Source organism: Cygnus atratus, chromosome 2, assembly GCF_013377495.2.
Source record: "Cygnus atratus isolate AKBS03 ecotype Queensland, Australia chromosome 2, CAtr_DNAZoo_HiC_assembly, whole genome shotgun sequence".
NCBI lineage: Eukaryota > Metazoa > Chordata > Aves > Anseriformes > Anatidae > Cygnus > Cygnus atratus.
Window position 1 is genome coordinate 21378294 of NC_066363.1, and position 15985 is coordinate 21394278.

General features: G+C 36.6%; 1 protein-coding gene across 1 annotated transcript in view; it reads right to left on the reverse strand.

Moving 5' to 3' along the window:
* LOC118247516 (macrophage mannose receptor 1-like) overlaps positions 1–15985 on the reverse strand; it is a 76237-nt gene that overhangs the window by 20536 nt on the left and 39716 nt on the right. Inside the window, exons 19-30 of the mRNA XM_050709353.1 lie at positions 13483–13656; positions 12117–12278; positions 11079–11192; positions 9813–9959; positions 8815–8997; positions 7810–7964; positions 6440–6553; positions 5190–5305; positions 4171–4319; positions 3115–3314; positions 1672–1799; positions 207–294 (exon numbers count right to left, since the gene is read on the reverse strand). Coding sequence (XP_050565310.1) covers positions 207–294; positions 1672–1799; positions 3115–3314; positions 4171–4319; positions 5190–5305; positions 6440–6553; positions 7810–7964; positions 8815–8997; positions 9813–9959; positions 11079–11192; positions 12117–12278; positions 13483–13656 — 1730 coding nt within the window. The remainder of the gene's footprint in view (positions 1–206; positions 295–1671; positions 1800–3114; positions 3315–4170; positions 4320–5189; positions 5306–6439; positions 6554–7809; positions 7965–8814; positions 8998–9812; positions 9960–11078; positions 11193–12116; positions 12279–13482; positions 13657–15985) is intronic.

Genomic DNA, 15985 nt, shown 5'->3' on the forward strand with positions numbered 1-15985 from the left:
AGGAATGACAATACAGAGCTTTGTACTTCCATTAGAGTGCTAAGATAGTGCCATCACTGAGCACTGCAGCTGTTCAGCTGATGCGTTAAGTGCTGCCCTGCACCTGCCAAAAGTTTAAAGAGATTGGAAGAAAAGCATAAAAACATGAAAATCTATATATTCTAAAAGTCAGAAAGGCAATTAACCTTCAGCAAATAAGTACTCACAGGAGAGCCATCAATCCAGGCAAATCCCTCAGCAGGATTTAAGAGAAACAAACCCATCCAGAACCCCTGCATGTGCACTCCTTTATCCCTAAAGAAATTGTACAATAACAATGCATGAGTGTAGAAAAAGGAGCTATGGTATAAGCGCTAAAAAACATGAAAACATGCAGTTTTCTGTCATATCTCAGTTGGGAGCTGCTCCTTCACTGCTTGCTCATAGCCAGGCTCACTGCCTGTACCCTTTCCAAGTGCACTTTGTTGAGACAAGGCATGTTGCACTTGAATTTAATTTGATGGGCAAGTGGAGTGGCATAGCACTAGTCTGGGCTCCCATCCTCGAGTCAGGAGCATAGTTCTTGCTTGAAGCAGGAGTTCATAGGAAAGGTTTTAGTAAAAGTAAAGCATGAATAGAGAGATGAAATATGATTTAATGAATGAAAATTAAAAAAAATATATTTTTCAACTTCTCTGATTTCCTTCTTGACACTTCCTTTGAAGTTTATTTAAAAGTTTCTGTTGTTTATCTCCCCATATCTATGAATCATATACAATAGGTTCCTATCTCACTCACTATATAGCAGGAAACTTTCCCTTCCCAAAATTTTAATATGCTAAATCAAAGAGCTTTAGCAGACGAAGAAAAATATGTTCGTTTCTTCACAATATTAAAAAATAATAAAATGAAAATGGATGAGATCATGAAGACTTTTCTATACAATAGTTTTAAATGTTTTTGAAAAATTTTAGAAATTACACCTGAATTCACCACTATGTGAAACACAGTTTTTTGTTTAAATATCTATATATTATTTATCATTGAGATGTCTTAATATTAAATATGAAATGCAATCAAAAAGTAGTGGTCTGATTTTGGGGGAAAATGCTATAATTTCTATATTGTGTGTAATGTGGCATTTACAGCATTTATATAAAAGAATGAAATTGAATTCTTGTTTGTTTGATTTAAGTCTTCAGTTTATAGTCTGAAAATTTCCACATTAATTCCTTGCATTTCAGTTTATGTTATATATTACCTCAAGGTTTGTTTTTTGTTTTGTTTAGTTTAGTTGTGTTTTTTTTTTGCTGTTTTTTGAATGTGTGTCTTAAAATATGAATCATAGCCATTTAAAAAAAAAAAAAAGGCACAATTAGAGCCAAACAATTTAATGCCTCCCTTTTGGAAGAGGGCTAACATGTACACAGTTGAGCAAATTTGGAGAAAACCCTTGATGAAAAACTTACAAAAATTTCAGAAATATCAAAACCATTTTGAAATATTCAAGCTGAAATATACATATTTTTTGAAAATATAATTCAGTGTGATATTCCCAAATTATGTCTTTCCATTTTCTTTTAAAAATTGCTTGTTTTTATTTGCTCACTTGCCTAGTTCCCAATACATTTTGATAGAATTCTTATTTAGTATAGCATTAACATGAAAATGAAACATTGTACAAGTACTCACAATGCTAACCGCCATATTAAAATCTGATCTTCTCTTGAATTGATAGTGACCAGATTTCCTCCTATTTCTCTACAGAATTCTTCAGCTTCAAACCAAGACTTCTTTAGGTTTCCCTCCCTCACAAGAAACTGTTGAGAAAAAATGTGATAATAAATTACTAAATATAATATAACATATAATTGACTATGTAATTAAGATCAGTATCACTTCAGCATCACTTTATTCCTGAGTAAGGCAACGTAACATCTGTCAAGACCTGTAATATTAAACATTAGTAATGTAGACTGTATTTTTTTCTTACCTTCCTCTATTTTAAAATAATAAGGGAAGAGTAGTGTAGGAGACTAGGGAGAACAAAAGTTGTCACAATAATTTATTACTTAATTGGAACTTTGACCACTGAAAGGCTCAAAGAAAAATAGAAGAGTCCTGTCTTAGCATTGTGCAGTAGAAAGCAGGAAATTATCAAGAAAAGGAAGGTGGTGGGTAGTTCAATATGTTAGAATAGAAAAGATAGATGAGCAGAAAGAGCTGTAATACAAGGTGCTGTTACAGGGTGAGGAAGAGATTTTTCTATTGTGCAAGCATACATATAGCTCTGCTTCCTGATGTGAAGTACACACATTCACGAAGTAAGGAATTGGATGCTTGACATTTTTGAGAAAGGATAAGCAGCAATTTGGTAAATGGCAAAATCAATAATGTAACAGTAATTAACTGGGTGTGACATAAAAGTCGAGACCCATTTAAATACAGAGCTAAAATCATCTCCGTCCTTCGAACAGGCGGAAAGTCTCAAGAGAGAAAGTGAGAAGAAACTTATGTAAAGATCTGGAAGAGCAATGTTTCAGATTATTGACCTTTCCTTGTACTATTTTGCTTTTACTTTACTTTTTCTTTAAAAAAAATAAGACATTTCTAGGCATTTTCAGCTAAAACAAGAGAATGCACAGAATTTTTACTTGCTGATGTGTCATGAATGGCAAACTAAGTCCGGATCTAAAAGTATCACGTTCTCTGAGGAAAGGTTGTTGAAGGGCCAGGCTCTCATAAATTTTCTCTTAGAAAATAATGTCATAGTCAAGTGACACTGCCAACTCTTGAGATATATTTGTTTGAAGTCCCAAATTCTTGGAAGTAAACAAATGGAGTGAGGTTCTCACCTGTCATTTAAATAAAAGAACATTTTTAGCTCTCTGTTTTCATTGTAGCAAGCTTTTTCGTTGTTGAGTTTTGTTATTTTTGATGGCTATGTCTCATGGGTTGTTTTAGGGTTGTTTTTTTGCTTGTTTGTTTGTTTGCTTGTTTTTCACTTGAATTCCAAGGAGAAGATAATTCTCCAAAAATGTCCCAGCACTGGGTCCCTGCACATCAGGGTGAGCAGGGCACTGACCCCTGGGCTCCCCCGTGCCCAGGCTTGCAGGGAAGGAGATGCACACTGACCTTGTAGCACGAGTCTCCCTGGGAGGCTCCGTCCCAGCCCTCGGCGCAGGCAGCTGCAGGGACCTGCGCAGGAGGAGCAGGGGGTGGAACTCCTGCTGCCCACTGCTTGCAAAGAAAATTTGCTGTCTCCTGGCAGCTAATGACATCCCATAATCCAGCATTCGTTCCAGTTCCCATGGCAACACAGCCTTGTTCTTTTCCTTTGTGATATATAAAAGAAATGAATGAAACCAAAGTCTAATTGCTTTCTAAGAAATGGGCTATTTGATTTTATTCATACAAAATTGTGAAAAGGAAGATGCAGATTATGCAGGTTAAAAGCCATCCTGGATATAAAATTATTCTAAGTATCTCCTGCTACAGCCTAGATAGGGGTCAATGAGTCTCAGAGAGACACCTTTCCCAAAAATGGATTTAGGATACAAATATTCCTCATCTTGCCAACCCCAGGCAAATCACAGGGCAAATAGCACTTGATTTTATTTACATTTACAGCAGATGGACTGTCAACTACTTTGTGGTTCTCAATATCAGGTAATTCAATTTCAGGAAAGGTGATATCAAGTACAGCAAGATTTTCTTGAAACATAACTAGCTACAGTAAAAGCAAGGGTTTCCAGTCATATGTTCTGCTGAAATGCAGAACAGCTGGACATTTGCTGTCCATTTCTCACATGGGCACCTTGTGGGTCAAATACTCAGCCCATAATCATTTTTCTTAATTTGATGAGTTGTTGTTAACAGGTGTTAAAAATGCTGAAAAAAATGAGACCCATGGACCTTATTAATTCCTCTACATTGTTGGTTTTGGTCTAGCTCAGGATAAATATGTTTCTATCCAACTTCACAAGTAATGAGTTAAGCAGCACCTGGCACTCAGCTGCAACTGTGTGTGTTACACCAGGGATAAACACAAGATCTGGCAGCGTTGGTCACCTACAGCTGTAAACACAAAAGTACCTTCTCTAATTTCCAGTATGAGGAGATGGAAAGCAGAAACATGCTTGAATTTCAGACAGACTCCAATCACAAGGGATGTGCCCATGTAGAGCTTACCTGGCATTGCTGAGTTCCAGTGTGTGAAGAGAGGAGCTTCACCACTGGTCCGCCTGAAAGTCCCTTGTTCTTCTGTGTCAGAGAGACCGATCCAGAAATATTTTTCAGACCTCAGCCCAGTCAGGCTAATCAGAAAGGCTTGCTCATTTCTGAAGTGGAAAACAGTACTCAAACACAAAATACTATTTGCTATATAAATCTGATTGATAAAAATAGATGTATCTCTATCATGCCAGCATGGCCCCAAGGAAACAGGTCCTCAATAAAGTTCAAGCAAAACCTCAGCAAGCTCTTAAATGTAGTCAGAAATATTTGGTGAAGGACAACTTTTCCCTTTTAGGCAAAGGTATCTTCTTTCCTTTCCGCCTGGTTCTGTGAAACGTCACAAATCACAGCTCACATCAGTTTATAATTGTATACTACTATTGTCCAAGACTTTGTGATGCCTCAAATCTACCAGCAAGTCAGGACCAAAGCACTGTTAGCTTTGCTACATAATGTCTCACAAAGCACTCATCTTCCTCAGAGGCCATAAAGCCTGCAAAGTCCATTTGAGGTATGGATACGTGAGATGACGCATTCTGGCTATGGAAGGAATGTACGTGAAGCATTCCTATATTTGTTCAAAATTTGGCTTAGATGGTATTTTAGGGAATATTTTTGAAGATTTCCTATAATTAGATAACATTCATCAGTAAATAAAGGAAAATAGTAGTAACCACTTTTCAACAGAAAAGCAAAAATAAAATAAATGTTTCTTTAATTAGGAATTGAAAATTAAGAGACAATGGAACTCAAGAACCCTCGAAATCTGAAAATTGTTATAGTTAGTTAAATAAAATGCCCTAAAATGTCTTTTTTTTTTTTTTTACTACATAGATAATTTTATTTTGCTGAATATTTTTGAAAAGTGTTATTGAACTGGTTTGAAAAGCTTTCAAAAATTGACTTTTGTTTTTTTTTAGTTTTTTTAATCAGAAGTACTAATGTGGAAGTAGAAAGAAAGATATTTTTCCTACCTGGTTTCCACCGTGGCTAGATAAGCTTTACTTTGTTCACATGTCTTATTTGCATCTGAGAACGTTACAAGGGCAGAACCCACCAAATAACAGTGAGAACCATATATTTTCCAACCCTGTGAAAAACATGAGGTTCTTTATCTGAAATTGAATTAAACTTCAATATAGAAATTAGCTCCACTATTTTGTCTGTAAATATTTGATGTTTAGTTTGTTGCAGACAGACTTAAAAACAAGATGAGACTAGGCAAATCTGTTAATAAAATCTGCTTTTTGTTGTTGTTTGCAGTTTGCTCCTTCAAAGACCTTTTTATTTAAAGGGTGACATTATGATATTACTCTTCATCTCTTCAAATTTTCAGAGAAAATTTTGACTCTGCTATCATATTCCAGTGTTCTGTAAGGTTGAGATTATGCAAACCTCACCATAATAAGCCAGTGATCCAGAGCTACAGGATCTGACATAATGAAGTGCAAAAATATTCCAATTCTGAAATTAATTCAGCTATAAACACAGCCCCCCAAAGCTGCCCCTGCCAGCCTTGGAGGAATGTGTAAGGAGACTTTCTAAGCCAAGAGGAATCCAGCCGGTGCTTGTTTGTGGGGAGGGTGGAAAGAAGGAATATCACCAAAACACCCATGCTTCTTCCTGTTGTTAGAGAGATTTATGCTGGCTGGTATAGATTTAATGATTCTCTGAAAAAGTGAATTTTGGAAAAAATACTAGTTGGGAAAAAATAACCTGCTGATATCACTGAAAGGCCAACTAAGTAGTCCATCAGTAGTAACATGGTACAGAAAAGTTAATCTTATATTTTGAAAATATTTTATTTCTTTTATAGTTCTTACTATAGAGTAAAGATTTTGCTATGGGGACTGTAAATAGTAGATCTGAGAGAAGGGACAAAGTGCCTTTTGGTAATTTTGCATGTTTGGCTACGAGCATAAGTAGAGAGAACAGTAGTGAAATGATTTCAAAGATATATGTGATTTTGTTACAAGGTGGGTCACCTGGAAGTGAAAGGAAAGGAAGTATTAATATACGCGTAAGTGAATCTTGACATTCTAGAGTATTTTCAGAGTAAAAATGAAGTATGCACATATATTAGTAATTTGCTTATGGGAAAAGATTAAGTTTCCTCAAGAGTGGAAGATACAAACAAATGCAAAGACTCTAAAAGAAGAAACAACAAGTAAATTAATTCCTGTTCATTTTTCCCAACATAAATCATTTGTGAGAGGTCATTTACTTTTTGGCAGCCTGGGTCTGTGATCATCTCTTTTTCAAGAGATTGTGACGAAGGCTTCTTTTTACAGATGTAACCAAGTTGCTTATCACAAATATCAGTTGCCCAGTATCCATCCTGGAATAGCAGGAAGAAGAAATACATGTAAAAATATTGGCATTCATAAACATAAGAAAACTGCTACTTTCCTCCTTCTTCACTACAAGGCCCACTGAAATATATTACATAAGACTGTAGGATTGTCAGTGGAGATTTATTTATATATATATATATATATATATATATATATCTTTGAGGAATGGTTTAACATTCATTTGAGGATATTTTGAGATGAAAGAAGGAAATAAATTAAATCTTGAAGTGTCAGCACTATTGCCTATTATAACTGTCTGTTTCATGAAAGGGTTTGTAAAGATATATCTCATCTGGGCCTGATGGATCTGCATTTACAGAGGCATTATTTCACTATACTTATGGACAAGAGATCAATGAAACTGAAATAATGCATATCCAAGTGTGTGACAGTAAATCCTATTATTTCGTTCATCAAGGAAGAGACTGAAAATGACTGCTTTCTTTTAAAAATGGAATTATATAAAAAATAAAATTGAATGTAAAACTTTTTTTTTTTTTTTCATAAAATCTGCTTTAGGGTCAATTCTTTTGTTGCCTAATAGTGACAAACATTAATAATGTTCTAAAGCATATCAGTTGTGCATTTTCAATTTATTTATTTTTTAAAGTTCATGACACTTTTTGTGTGTGTGTGTGTGTGTGCGTATGTGTGTACTTGTGTGTCCATGTGTCTAATAAGCCAAACAACCACATGTGGCAGGAAAATAAAGTCTGACAGACAAACTGTGAGAAACACTATAGGGTTTTAGGTTAGATTATTTGGCAGATATGTGTAAATGTTCTTATTACATTACAGCTGAAGAACCATGCCCTAATGCCAGGTCTTCATGCCTTAATGAAATGATACTGAGGAACTTAATGGTCTATCAGACTGGAAAATAAGGTATGCCAATAACATCTTTGATAACCACATAACATATTACTTGCTCATTCTCCTCCCTCTCCAGAGCTACAACCTTTTTCATTGCTGCAGCCAGCAGAGCAAGGCTAACGTAAAGCTTCTGCGCCTCGCTTTGTACCAGGTAAGAAATTTCAAAAAGTAGCCCTAGGAAAATAATGCCTTTCTGTTTCTGACCTCCCCTATACTCTGAAGTCTCATCTGGTTGATGCCAAATTTATGGGGAAATTATTTTAAGCTAAGATATAAAAAGTTTCCTGAACAAGCATGTAGGGACAAGTGACTTCAGTTTGAGGCAGTTATTAGCTTGCATTTCTACACAATGGCTGCATCGTTATACCTGCCCCTTCATAACAACACAGTCCTCTAGACCACGCATGTAGGTGGGATGTCTGCGCTGCCATCTGGTGAATGTCACAGGAGTCCCATCGCTCCACTCAAAATAGAAGTGAGCCTTCAGGTCATTCAGACCCAGCCATAGCTCTTCTGTTGGCTCTGAAACATGAAAAGAGACAGGTTTGCTTATGGTCTGCTATGCAATACCATGAACACTTCCAAACCCATAAAAAACAGTGACTGATGAAAGCTGGGATGTGGTACACGAGAGGTGATTTTGTGCTTCAACAAAAGCGCTGGTTTCTGTTCAGATCTGTAAGAGTGTATGTATCTTGGCCTCAGATGCCATCCAAGAATCCTGAAATTGATAAACATATGGCTTTTTATGACTGGCAAAAGATTTTTGCAAACTTTCTGAGTGCCTATGACTTGGTAAAGCAAAATACTTGGAGCAGGGAGTGTAGGACAGGGAGAGGCTGTGTGTGTCCTGCCAGTCAGGAGGTCATACTGAACACGACATCAAGGCATTTGTCAAAACATGTCTTTAACAGAGGAGCATGAGAGAGTCTGTAATGGCCAATCAGTGGTGGTCACCAAGTCCAGAAAGTGTCAGGACTGGTTGCTACAGATTCAAGGAAAATCAAAAATATTATTTTCTTGGAAGAAGATAATAGCAAGAGGTTAACCTCAGTGAGAAGTTAAATTTCTTTTAGATTTGGAGCTCATTTCTGAACCAATTAACATAGCAAAAAGGCAAAAATACTGTGATTGTTGGAGGTTTTTATGTGTCTCTTTTAGGAATATATATTTTTTTCTTTTCCTGCTTTAAAATGTTTTAAAATGTAGAGTATGTCTTGATAAATATATATCATTGTTTACATAACTGCATCAACCAGAACACAAGTTAGATATGGCCTTCAGCTTGTGACATTTCAGAGAAAGCATTAATATTTAATGAGGTCCAGCTTTTGTATTACAGATGGGGCAAAGAAACTACATGTGTACTCACTGTTATCAAGCTGTGACACTAGAAAGCTATACTCAGCGATGTTGTGGACACTTGCCAAATCTCCATCTTGCCTCTTACATGAAGTCAGAGCATCCTTCAATGTTTTGGGTTCTCTCTGAATGCTGTAACAGTAGCCTGCATAAGGCCACCAACCATCTGTGCATTTAATAGGTCTCAGTTCCTCTAAAATAAAAGCACACATTTTCAGCATAATTTCATAAAGAGGAAAATAAAGAACACTAGAATGAAGTCTCTCTAGCACTTTTTACAAGTAGTACTAAATGAATAAACATAAAGCTTTAGTTAGAAATGCAAATACATTCAAATGAAAAACAAATGTCATTAAGGCACAGTATGCTCAATATGCAAATAGAGTGATAAGAATAAGTCTTCATATCTTCAGTAGAGCATCACTGAAAATTGCCCACATTATGTCAGAGATACAATTTAAAATTATACTCTGGGGGGAAAGAGAGACCAAAGCTCTCTTTTCTTCCTGCTATAAGAGTAGTTTTTATAACATTCCCAGATGACAGCCTCTGGCAGATCCCTCCTGCATGGGGCATGTCCATAGACACAAGGTTGTGTCATCGAAGCTGTGGCCCACGGATGAAATGCAGCCTGTATGAATACTGCTGCTCCTCCTGCTCTCTGCATATGAACTCATCAAGTTGCATACTGCTGTTGAGGAGATTTTTTACATAAATATTGGAATAATGGCAATTGCTAATTTGAAGCAAATTAGAACCATAAACTTCCTACAGTATTTATGCAAATGTGATTGTTGACACTGGTTACTGTGACAGAGCAGATTCTATCAGTTTTACTAAAATGAATGATAGATTGAGGGAACAAAATAATAATATTCTCCTATGGATGATTAATACATAATGAGAGGTTGAAATATAATGTTGCGTACCTTTGTGTCTTACAAGTCTTTATAGATTGTTCTTACTGGAAGTTAGAGAAAAATCTTTCTTTTTATTTGACTAACTTACCCTTGGGTATACTGTCAGGTTTTGAACTGAAGTTTCTCTTTTTACAAATGTAGCCAAGTCTCTGGTTACATGCTTGGTTTTCCCATTTAGCGTTCTGTCTGGGATTCATCACCCCACAGATTTCCCCAGGGGTTGAGAAAGGATTTCCTTTAAGTAGGAGAGAAAATAGAATCTCACAACAAATATAAACAAAAACATCAACAAAAAGATCACATTATCAGTAGAAACATGAGGTTATTCTGATTTTTTCTGTGCTTGATATGAAGAAGCCCTCCCCCACAAGATAACTGCTGTTGTATTTTGCAGGATGCTGTTTTTGGTCTATGTTTTGAGAGTGGAGTATGTACACTGAGTGAGATGAATGACTATCTTGATTTCATCCTAGGATAATATTGGGAACTTTCTAGATCTTTTCATGATATCCTGGTGCTCATAGACAGAACAGCGGAAACTAGGCCTTTATTCTGTTTCAAAAACCTCCTAACTAAAAATATGCACCTTTAAATGATATATCTCCAGTATATCTCAAGAATTTCCAGTTCTACTTTCCTATAAAAGTTTTTCTTTTTTCTGTTGTGGTGTGAAAGAACATCTATAAGCAGCAGAGGAAATTGCCTGATACAGAATTTTTGAAAACTCAGAGTTTTCAAAACATGAACATGATTGGGTAGTGGCCAAATTGCTGTCCTCACTGCCCTGGCAGTGGCAAACCCCGCATCCACCACCCACACCTCTGCCACCAGCTCTGGGCTGCTTCTCCTCCTCTCTGGGTGATCTTTCTCCCCACGTGTGAGGAGCACCACAAGCCCACCCTTGTCTTTGTTCTTACAGGTGGCCTAGTGCTGCTTTGCATGTAGTGTTGAGGAATTATGAGCTGGCTCTCAATAATATTTAGAATTTGTCCAGACAGCATAGTGCCACTATTTCCTAAACACTTTTCTACTTTTGGAAGGCTTGATTTAAATTTATACTCTTGGATAAGATGTTATGGAAAAATTCTGATCTCTGATCTGCAGGGTTATACATCACTCCAAAAGAGACTCTCCATTCATAAACAAGCTCTTTGTTTATATGAGAAAATAAAAGAACCAGCTATAACAGATGTCCACAGTGAACTTTCTAATTTGAAAGTGTACTATAAAAATAAAGGGTTAGGTCTTTGGCTATTGAAAATCAGCATGGACTTCCCTGTAATAAAAGCAGCTAGGGTAGTTTTTAGTTGGTTTCTTATCAGAATCCATTCAAAGATTATAAAACAGTTCTTACCTGGAGCCCAGTTTAAATATCTGAAAGGACTGCCCCCAGCCCATTGCCATCCACTGTTGAAATTCAAAGTGTTCAATCCAATCCAGAATGCAAAACTGAATTTTTTAGTTAGCTCTAAATTAGAAAAGAAAGTCATGGTACCTCCCTATTCTCATTATTAACAGTACATTGAAAAGAAATAAAGTCAAAAGTAATTTACATTTCTTAGTTTAAACCAGTTTAGACCAAAAATACTGCTTTCCACATTAATGAAGTTCACAGATTAAAAAAGTAAGATTTGCAAATGAATTAATGTAAAGATAGCAAAGATCTCATCTTGGTAGCAAAAATGAAAAATCAACATCTGATTTTACTACTTATTAAGTAATTACATCTCTCACTCTGCCACAAGTTCCTGTTTCATTACAAAATAAGAGATATTAAATAAACAAAACAAAACAAAAAATATTTTCATGAGTATTGCACTAATATATTTCTGTAACAGATTTCATGGAGTAAACGCATCAAAAAGCTTAATAAGACAGTGTGCTAGCAATGTTTTTGTATGTAAATGTATCCACAAATCTAGCCACCATCATATGTTACCATTTATATCCTCGATATTATTAAAAATAATCCTTGAACCACAGCGGAAAGAGGTACATTTGAGGAACAGTCAACAGTCCTGCTTGGGAATGAATGCACCAATGGGGAAGGCAAGTGGAGGAAACCTTCCCTGATGGAGCAAGCTGCAGAAGATGTGGCAACTCCTGCCTGCAGTGCAAAGGTGGAATGGAGCCTCTTTCTTCCCAGAACTGATTCAGGACCGGTCCTTTCCCCCACCCCAAAAACAAACAAACAAACAAACCAAAAAAAACAGCTAATGTAAGGGCAAAGATGCACCTCCCTTTTGTCTCCTGCCGAACCACCCCTGACAGCCTGTCTTCTTCACTGAGCTGGAAGAATACAAGGCAGCCAACTTTTTCCTCTAGAGCTCTGGGGCAGCACAGCTCCCATGCATAACTTAAGGTTTTACAGTCCTGTTCTTTATCATTTTACCTCCTATATATGCTTGCTCATGTGTCTCTGTGATGCTTAATAGTTCTGCATTTTGCTGCTGACAGCTTTTCCTTGCTTGGTGCCATGTTAGAGCCGATTCTGAATTTATCTGATAGTGAATGCCAGTTGAAACATCTTCTGTCCAAAATCTTTCTGTGTCATCTGGAAGAAGTGAAATTGAATGCTGCTCTTAGGGGATTGGCATTGCATCAACTAAAAGCAAATAAAGCATGTGAAGCTGCAAAAGCTATAAAACTGCACTGTATTAACTGTATGGTATCATCAAGTCTAAAACACCAGAAAAACTGAAATCGGATTAGTCACCAAATAAAAAAGTATATTTTTTTAAATTAAAAGCTTATTTAAAATTTGTAAGTTTTTAGAAGGTGTGAGACAGTATGCAATATTTGTTTTTATTTACAAAATGGATACTAATACTAGGTAAACCAGGCACATCTATATATTAAAGAAAAAAAAATCATGGATGAAGTCAAAGGAAGAACTATGACACTGGAGGCTCTCCAGGAGAGAAATTCCCTCTTAGTTCATCATCAAAAGAAGTAACATCTTCAGGCATTGGAGTACCTGGCCCTTGACAGTCCAAGGAGCTATAAAAATGGTCTGTGTAGCACCAATCTGCAGATCATCTGCAATCTTTGTTTGCAGAACAACTCAAAGCCTTGTGAAACTGTTGTGCTATTGGGAAGGCAGTTGGCAAGGAAAGCAAAGCAGTCGGTGTTCTGAGGTAGAGGAATCCCAAACATAGGTTTAGTACAAAGATGGCAGAGTTGGATAACTTTAGCAGCAGCATTTTCATGTAGGCTGGCCTTAGGAGACAAAAACAAAATAGGATAAGTATGTTAAGGGAGAAAAAAAATATATATATATATATTAGTGTAAGTAAGAATTGATGTACAGTACGTGCCTGAGGAATAAAGAGTAATGAGAATTTTTAGAAAGGATGATAACAGTCTAGATTCAAGCTGGTCATGCTATATGCACTTAAGCCACAAAATGAGACATCTAAGAGCCTCCTCAGTTCTTTGGTCTATGAAGAGAAATAAGCACCTCCAGCAGGAAAGTCAGAACCTGGCTGGGCTGAACCATGTTCCGGAGGGACCTCTTCCTCTCCACTCACTTTAGAGGGAGCACTTGGCTACTGGGGCTAATGTTCAGACAGTTGGTTTTCATTGGGGTTACTCTGAAAAGGTTTGACGTGAGGTTGTGAAGTTTGTATCTGGTATAGCTCATTGCTAGCAATAAGGTATCAGGCATACCTCATTGCTAGCTACCTCATTGCTAGCTCAATAGGTGGCTTTCTCAACACCATTTCATGACAAGTTAATGAGTAAAATTCAGCACTTACTTATTAGTGGGCAAAATCCATACAGTTTATCAGCATCAAAGTCTTCAGTTGTTGCACACCACAGCCAGCCATCTGACCTACCAGCATCTGTGCACTCGTTGTATTGTTTGCCTTCATATTGGAAAGGGAATACGCAAGGCTGTCCATTGGCATTTCCTCTTAATGTAAAGGTTTCTATGGGGAAGAAAGAGTTAAGAGAACATATGAAATGATCATAAACTCATAAATCTGATTTCCTAGCAACAGATCTATCATTCTCTCTGCCTATCTAAATTGAGGGATCATACCATCCTTTTTATTAATTTTTGTTCAGCTAGAGATTTTAAATAAAATGTTGCATTAGTCTGCTTTGGGTTTTAAATGTTGTTTTTAGAGTTTGATATACACCTTGTAGGAAAGTCTAATTCTGCTCTGTGATGATAAGTTGTGGCTCCTGCAGACAGAAAAGCCTCAAGTATATCTCATATATAAAGGAGTTCATTGCATGGTAGTAGTCTGTGTAGCTCAGTAGGTCAGGTTGTGAAAGGCATCACTACACAGTAAAAAGTTTAGTTTTCAGCTGCACATTTCTGTATTTATTGCATTTATTTGTATTATTTATTGTATTATGTATGTATGTATGTATGTACATATGTATGTGTGTATTATATGTATTATGTATTGTATTTATTGTATTTATTTATTTATTTTTAAATTATCACAGTATTGCAGAAGAGTTATTTTATCCTGAACTTTCTGACACATGCTCCCAATCTCACATTCATGCAAACACAGCCATCCACTTTTTTTCTACACACGTTATTGCTTTACTGTTTCTCTCTGTAGCTATACCCAATGACTGACATATGCCTTTAGACTAGGACTATCCTTCTAATTCGGTCAGACTGGAGGGGAGGAGCTAATTCTTTCTGCTCTTACCTCACTTCTTGAAGTAGAAGAGAAACTTCTACAGCTAACATGAATAGAATATATGGCTCTAAAAACCTGTGATTGAGATTGGAGATTATGGGGAGGGTAAATGGAGAGAGCTTCCCCCATCTCCCAACACCCTCCTGTTCACTGCTATCTCTTTTAGTAATTTCACATAATCACCAGTTTAAATATCCTGCTCTTATTATCTGCTTTCCCCTCAACATTCCCAAATATCCCCCCTTTAATTCTCTGAACCCAGAGCCACCAGTATAGTACCTAATATACTCTTCAGAACCCGTATCAAATCTGATAACAAAAAAAATAATCAACAACACTGTAAAGCTGACCAAGGAAAAGCATTTTCATATCTAGTTTAACGCAAAACCAGCAGGAGACTTACCCGGTGACTGTAATGTACCATGCATGAGGGAAAGAAAAAACAGGAACTGGGTGAGAGTTATTGCAAATTTTATTTTCCTTTCATTCTTCTACCAAAAGTAGTGTATAAAATCCTTTTGAGTGAGGTTAGTGCAAGTCCTTCTCTCTGTCAAAGGGCTGATGTACTCTGAATAAGGAAATATCCTGTCACATGGCATTTTGAAATAACTGAAGTGCCCATTGCAAATACTGCTCTCTTTGAGGAGCAAGTTGCTTCCAAAACTAGTTTCTATCCTTGTTACTAGAGGTGATAAGCAGAAGGGAAACATTTGTCCTTTCTGTGACTTTGCAAATATTAAAAATGGTTCAGATGTTGAGATGCTACAAGAGCCAAATCTGTAAAAAGCAACTTGTGATGAAAAGTGTTGATGAGGAACCTGCAGCGAAATATCAAGGATTAAAAACTCAACCTCTGCTTTTACCCTTACACCTCAGAAGAAGAGGGAGACAAGACCTCGGTGGTTCAGTACATCACTGTAGTGTCACAGTAAGAGTCTAGAAGACAGCATATTTTACAGAATCTGCAGTATTCAGTGTATTGTGCATTATTGCTCATTTTGAGGGCTAAAATTGTGGGGGTTTTGTTTGTTTGTTTGCTTGCTTTCAGCACTATTACACTCCTTGCTTTGATCACAGTTTGATCACAGTTGAGGCTGGGCAGTTTATAACTACTGGTTGAAGATTAGAAAGAAGTGAATATGTTCAATGCCATAGGCTAGTGATAAGTTTTCCTGTATCAGGAGGAAAACTTAGGCCTGCAGTACTTCTGTTAAGCAAAATTATGTATTTGTTTATCTAAGAAATTCCCAACAAGAGAGAAAGCTTGTTCTAGAACTAAATCAAAGTAAGCTAAAATCAAAAATGTCCTTTTAATATGTGCCCAAAGTCCTTACCTCAAGACTTATATTGGCCTGGCAATTCTTGTACAACTATGCTAACGAAGTTCTGTTGGCAAATATTCACATGCAGACAAATCCTGCTGTTCCTTCTGTGTATTTGTATCAGTGAAATTTAAAGAATTCTTGATTTCTTTAAAAAACACTGAAAAAAGTGAGAAGTAAAATAATCAGTGTACACATAATGAGGTCTCATAGACAGAAGTTGAACTGAAGATGTCACAGAAGGATTTACCATCTTTGCTCTTATTTATAAG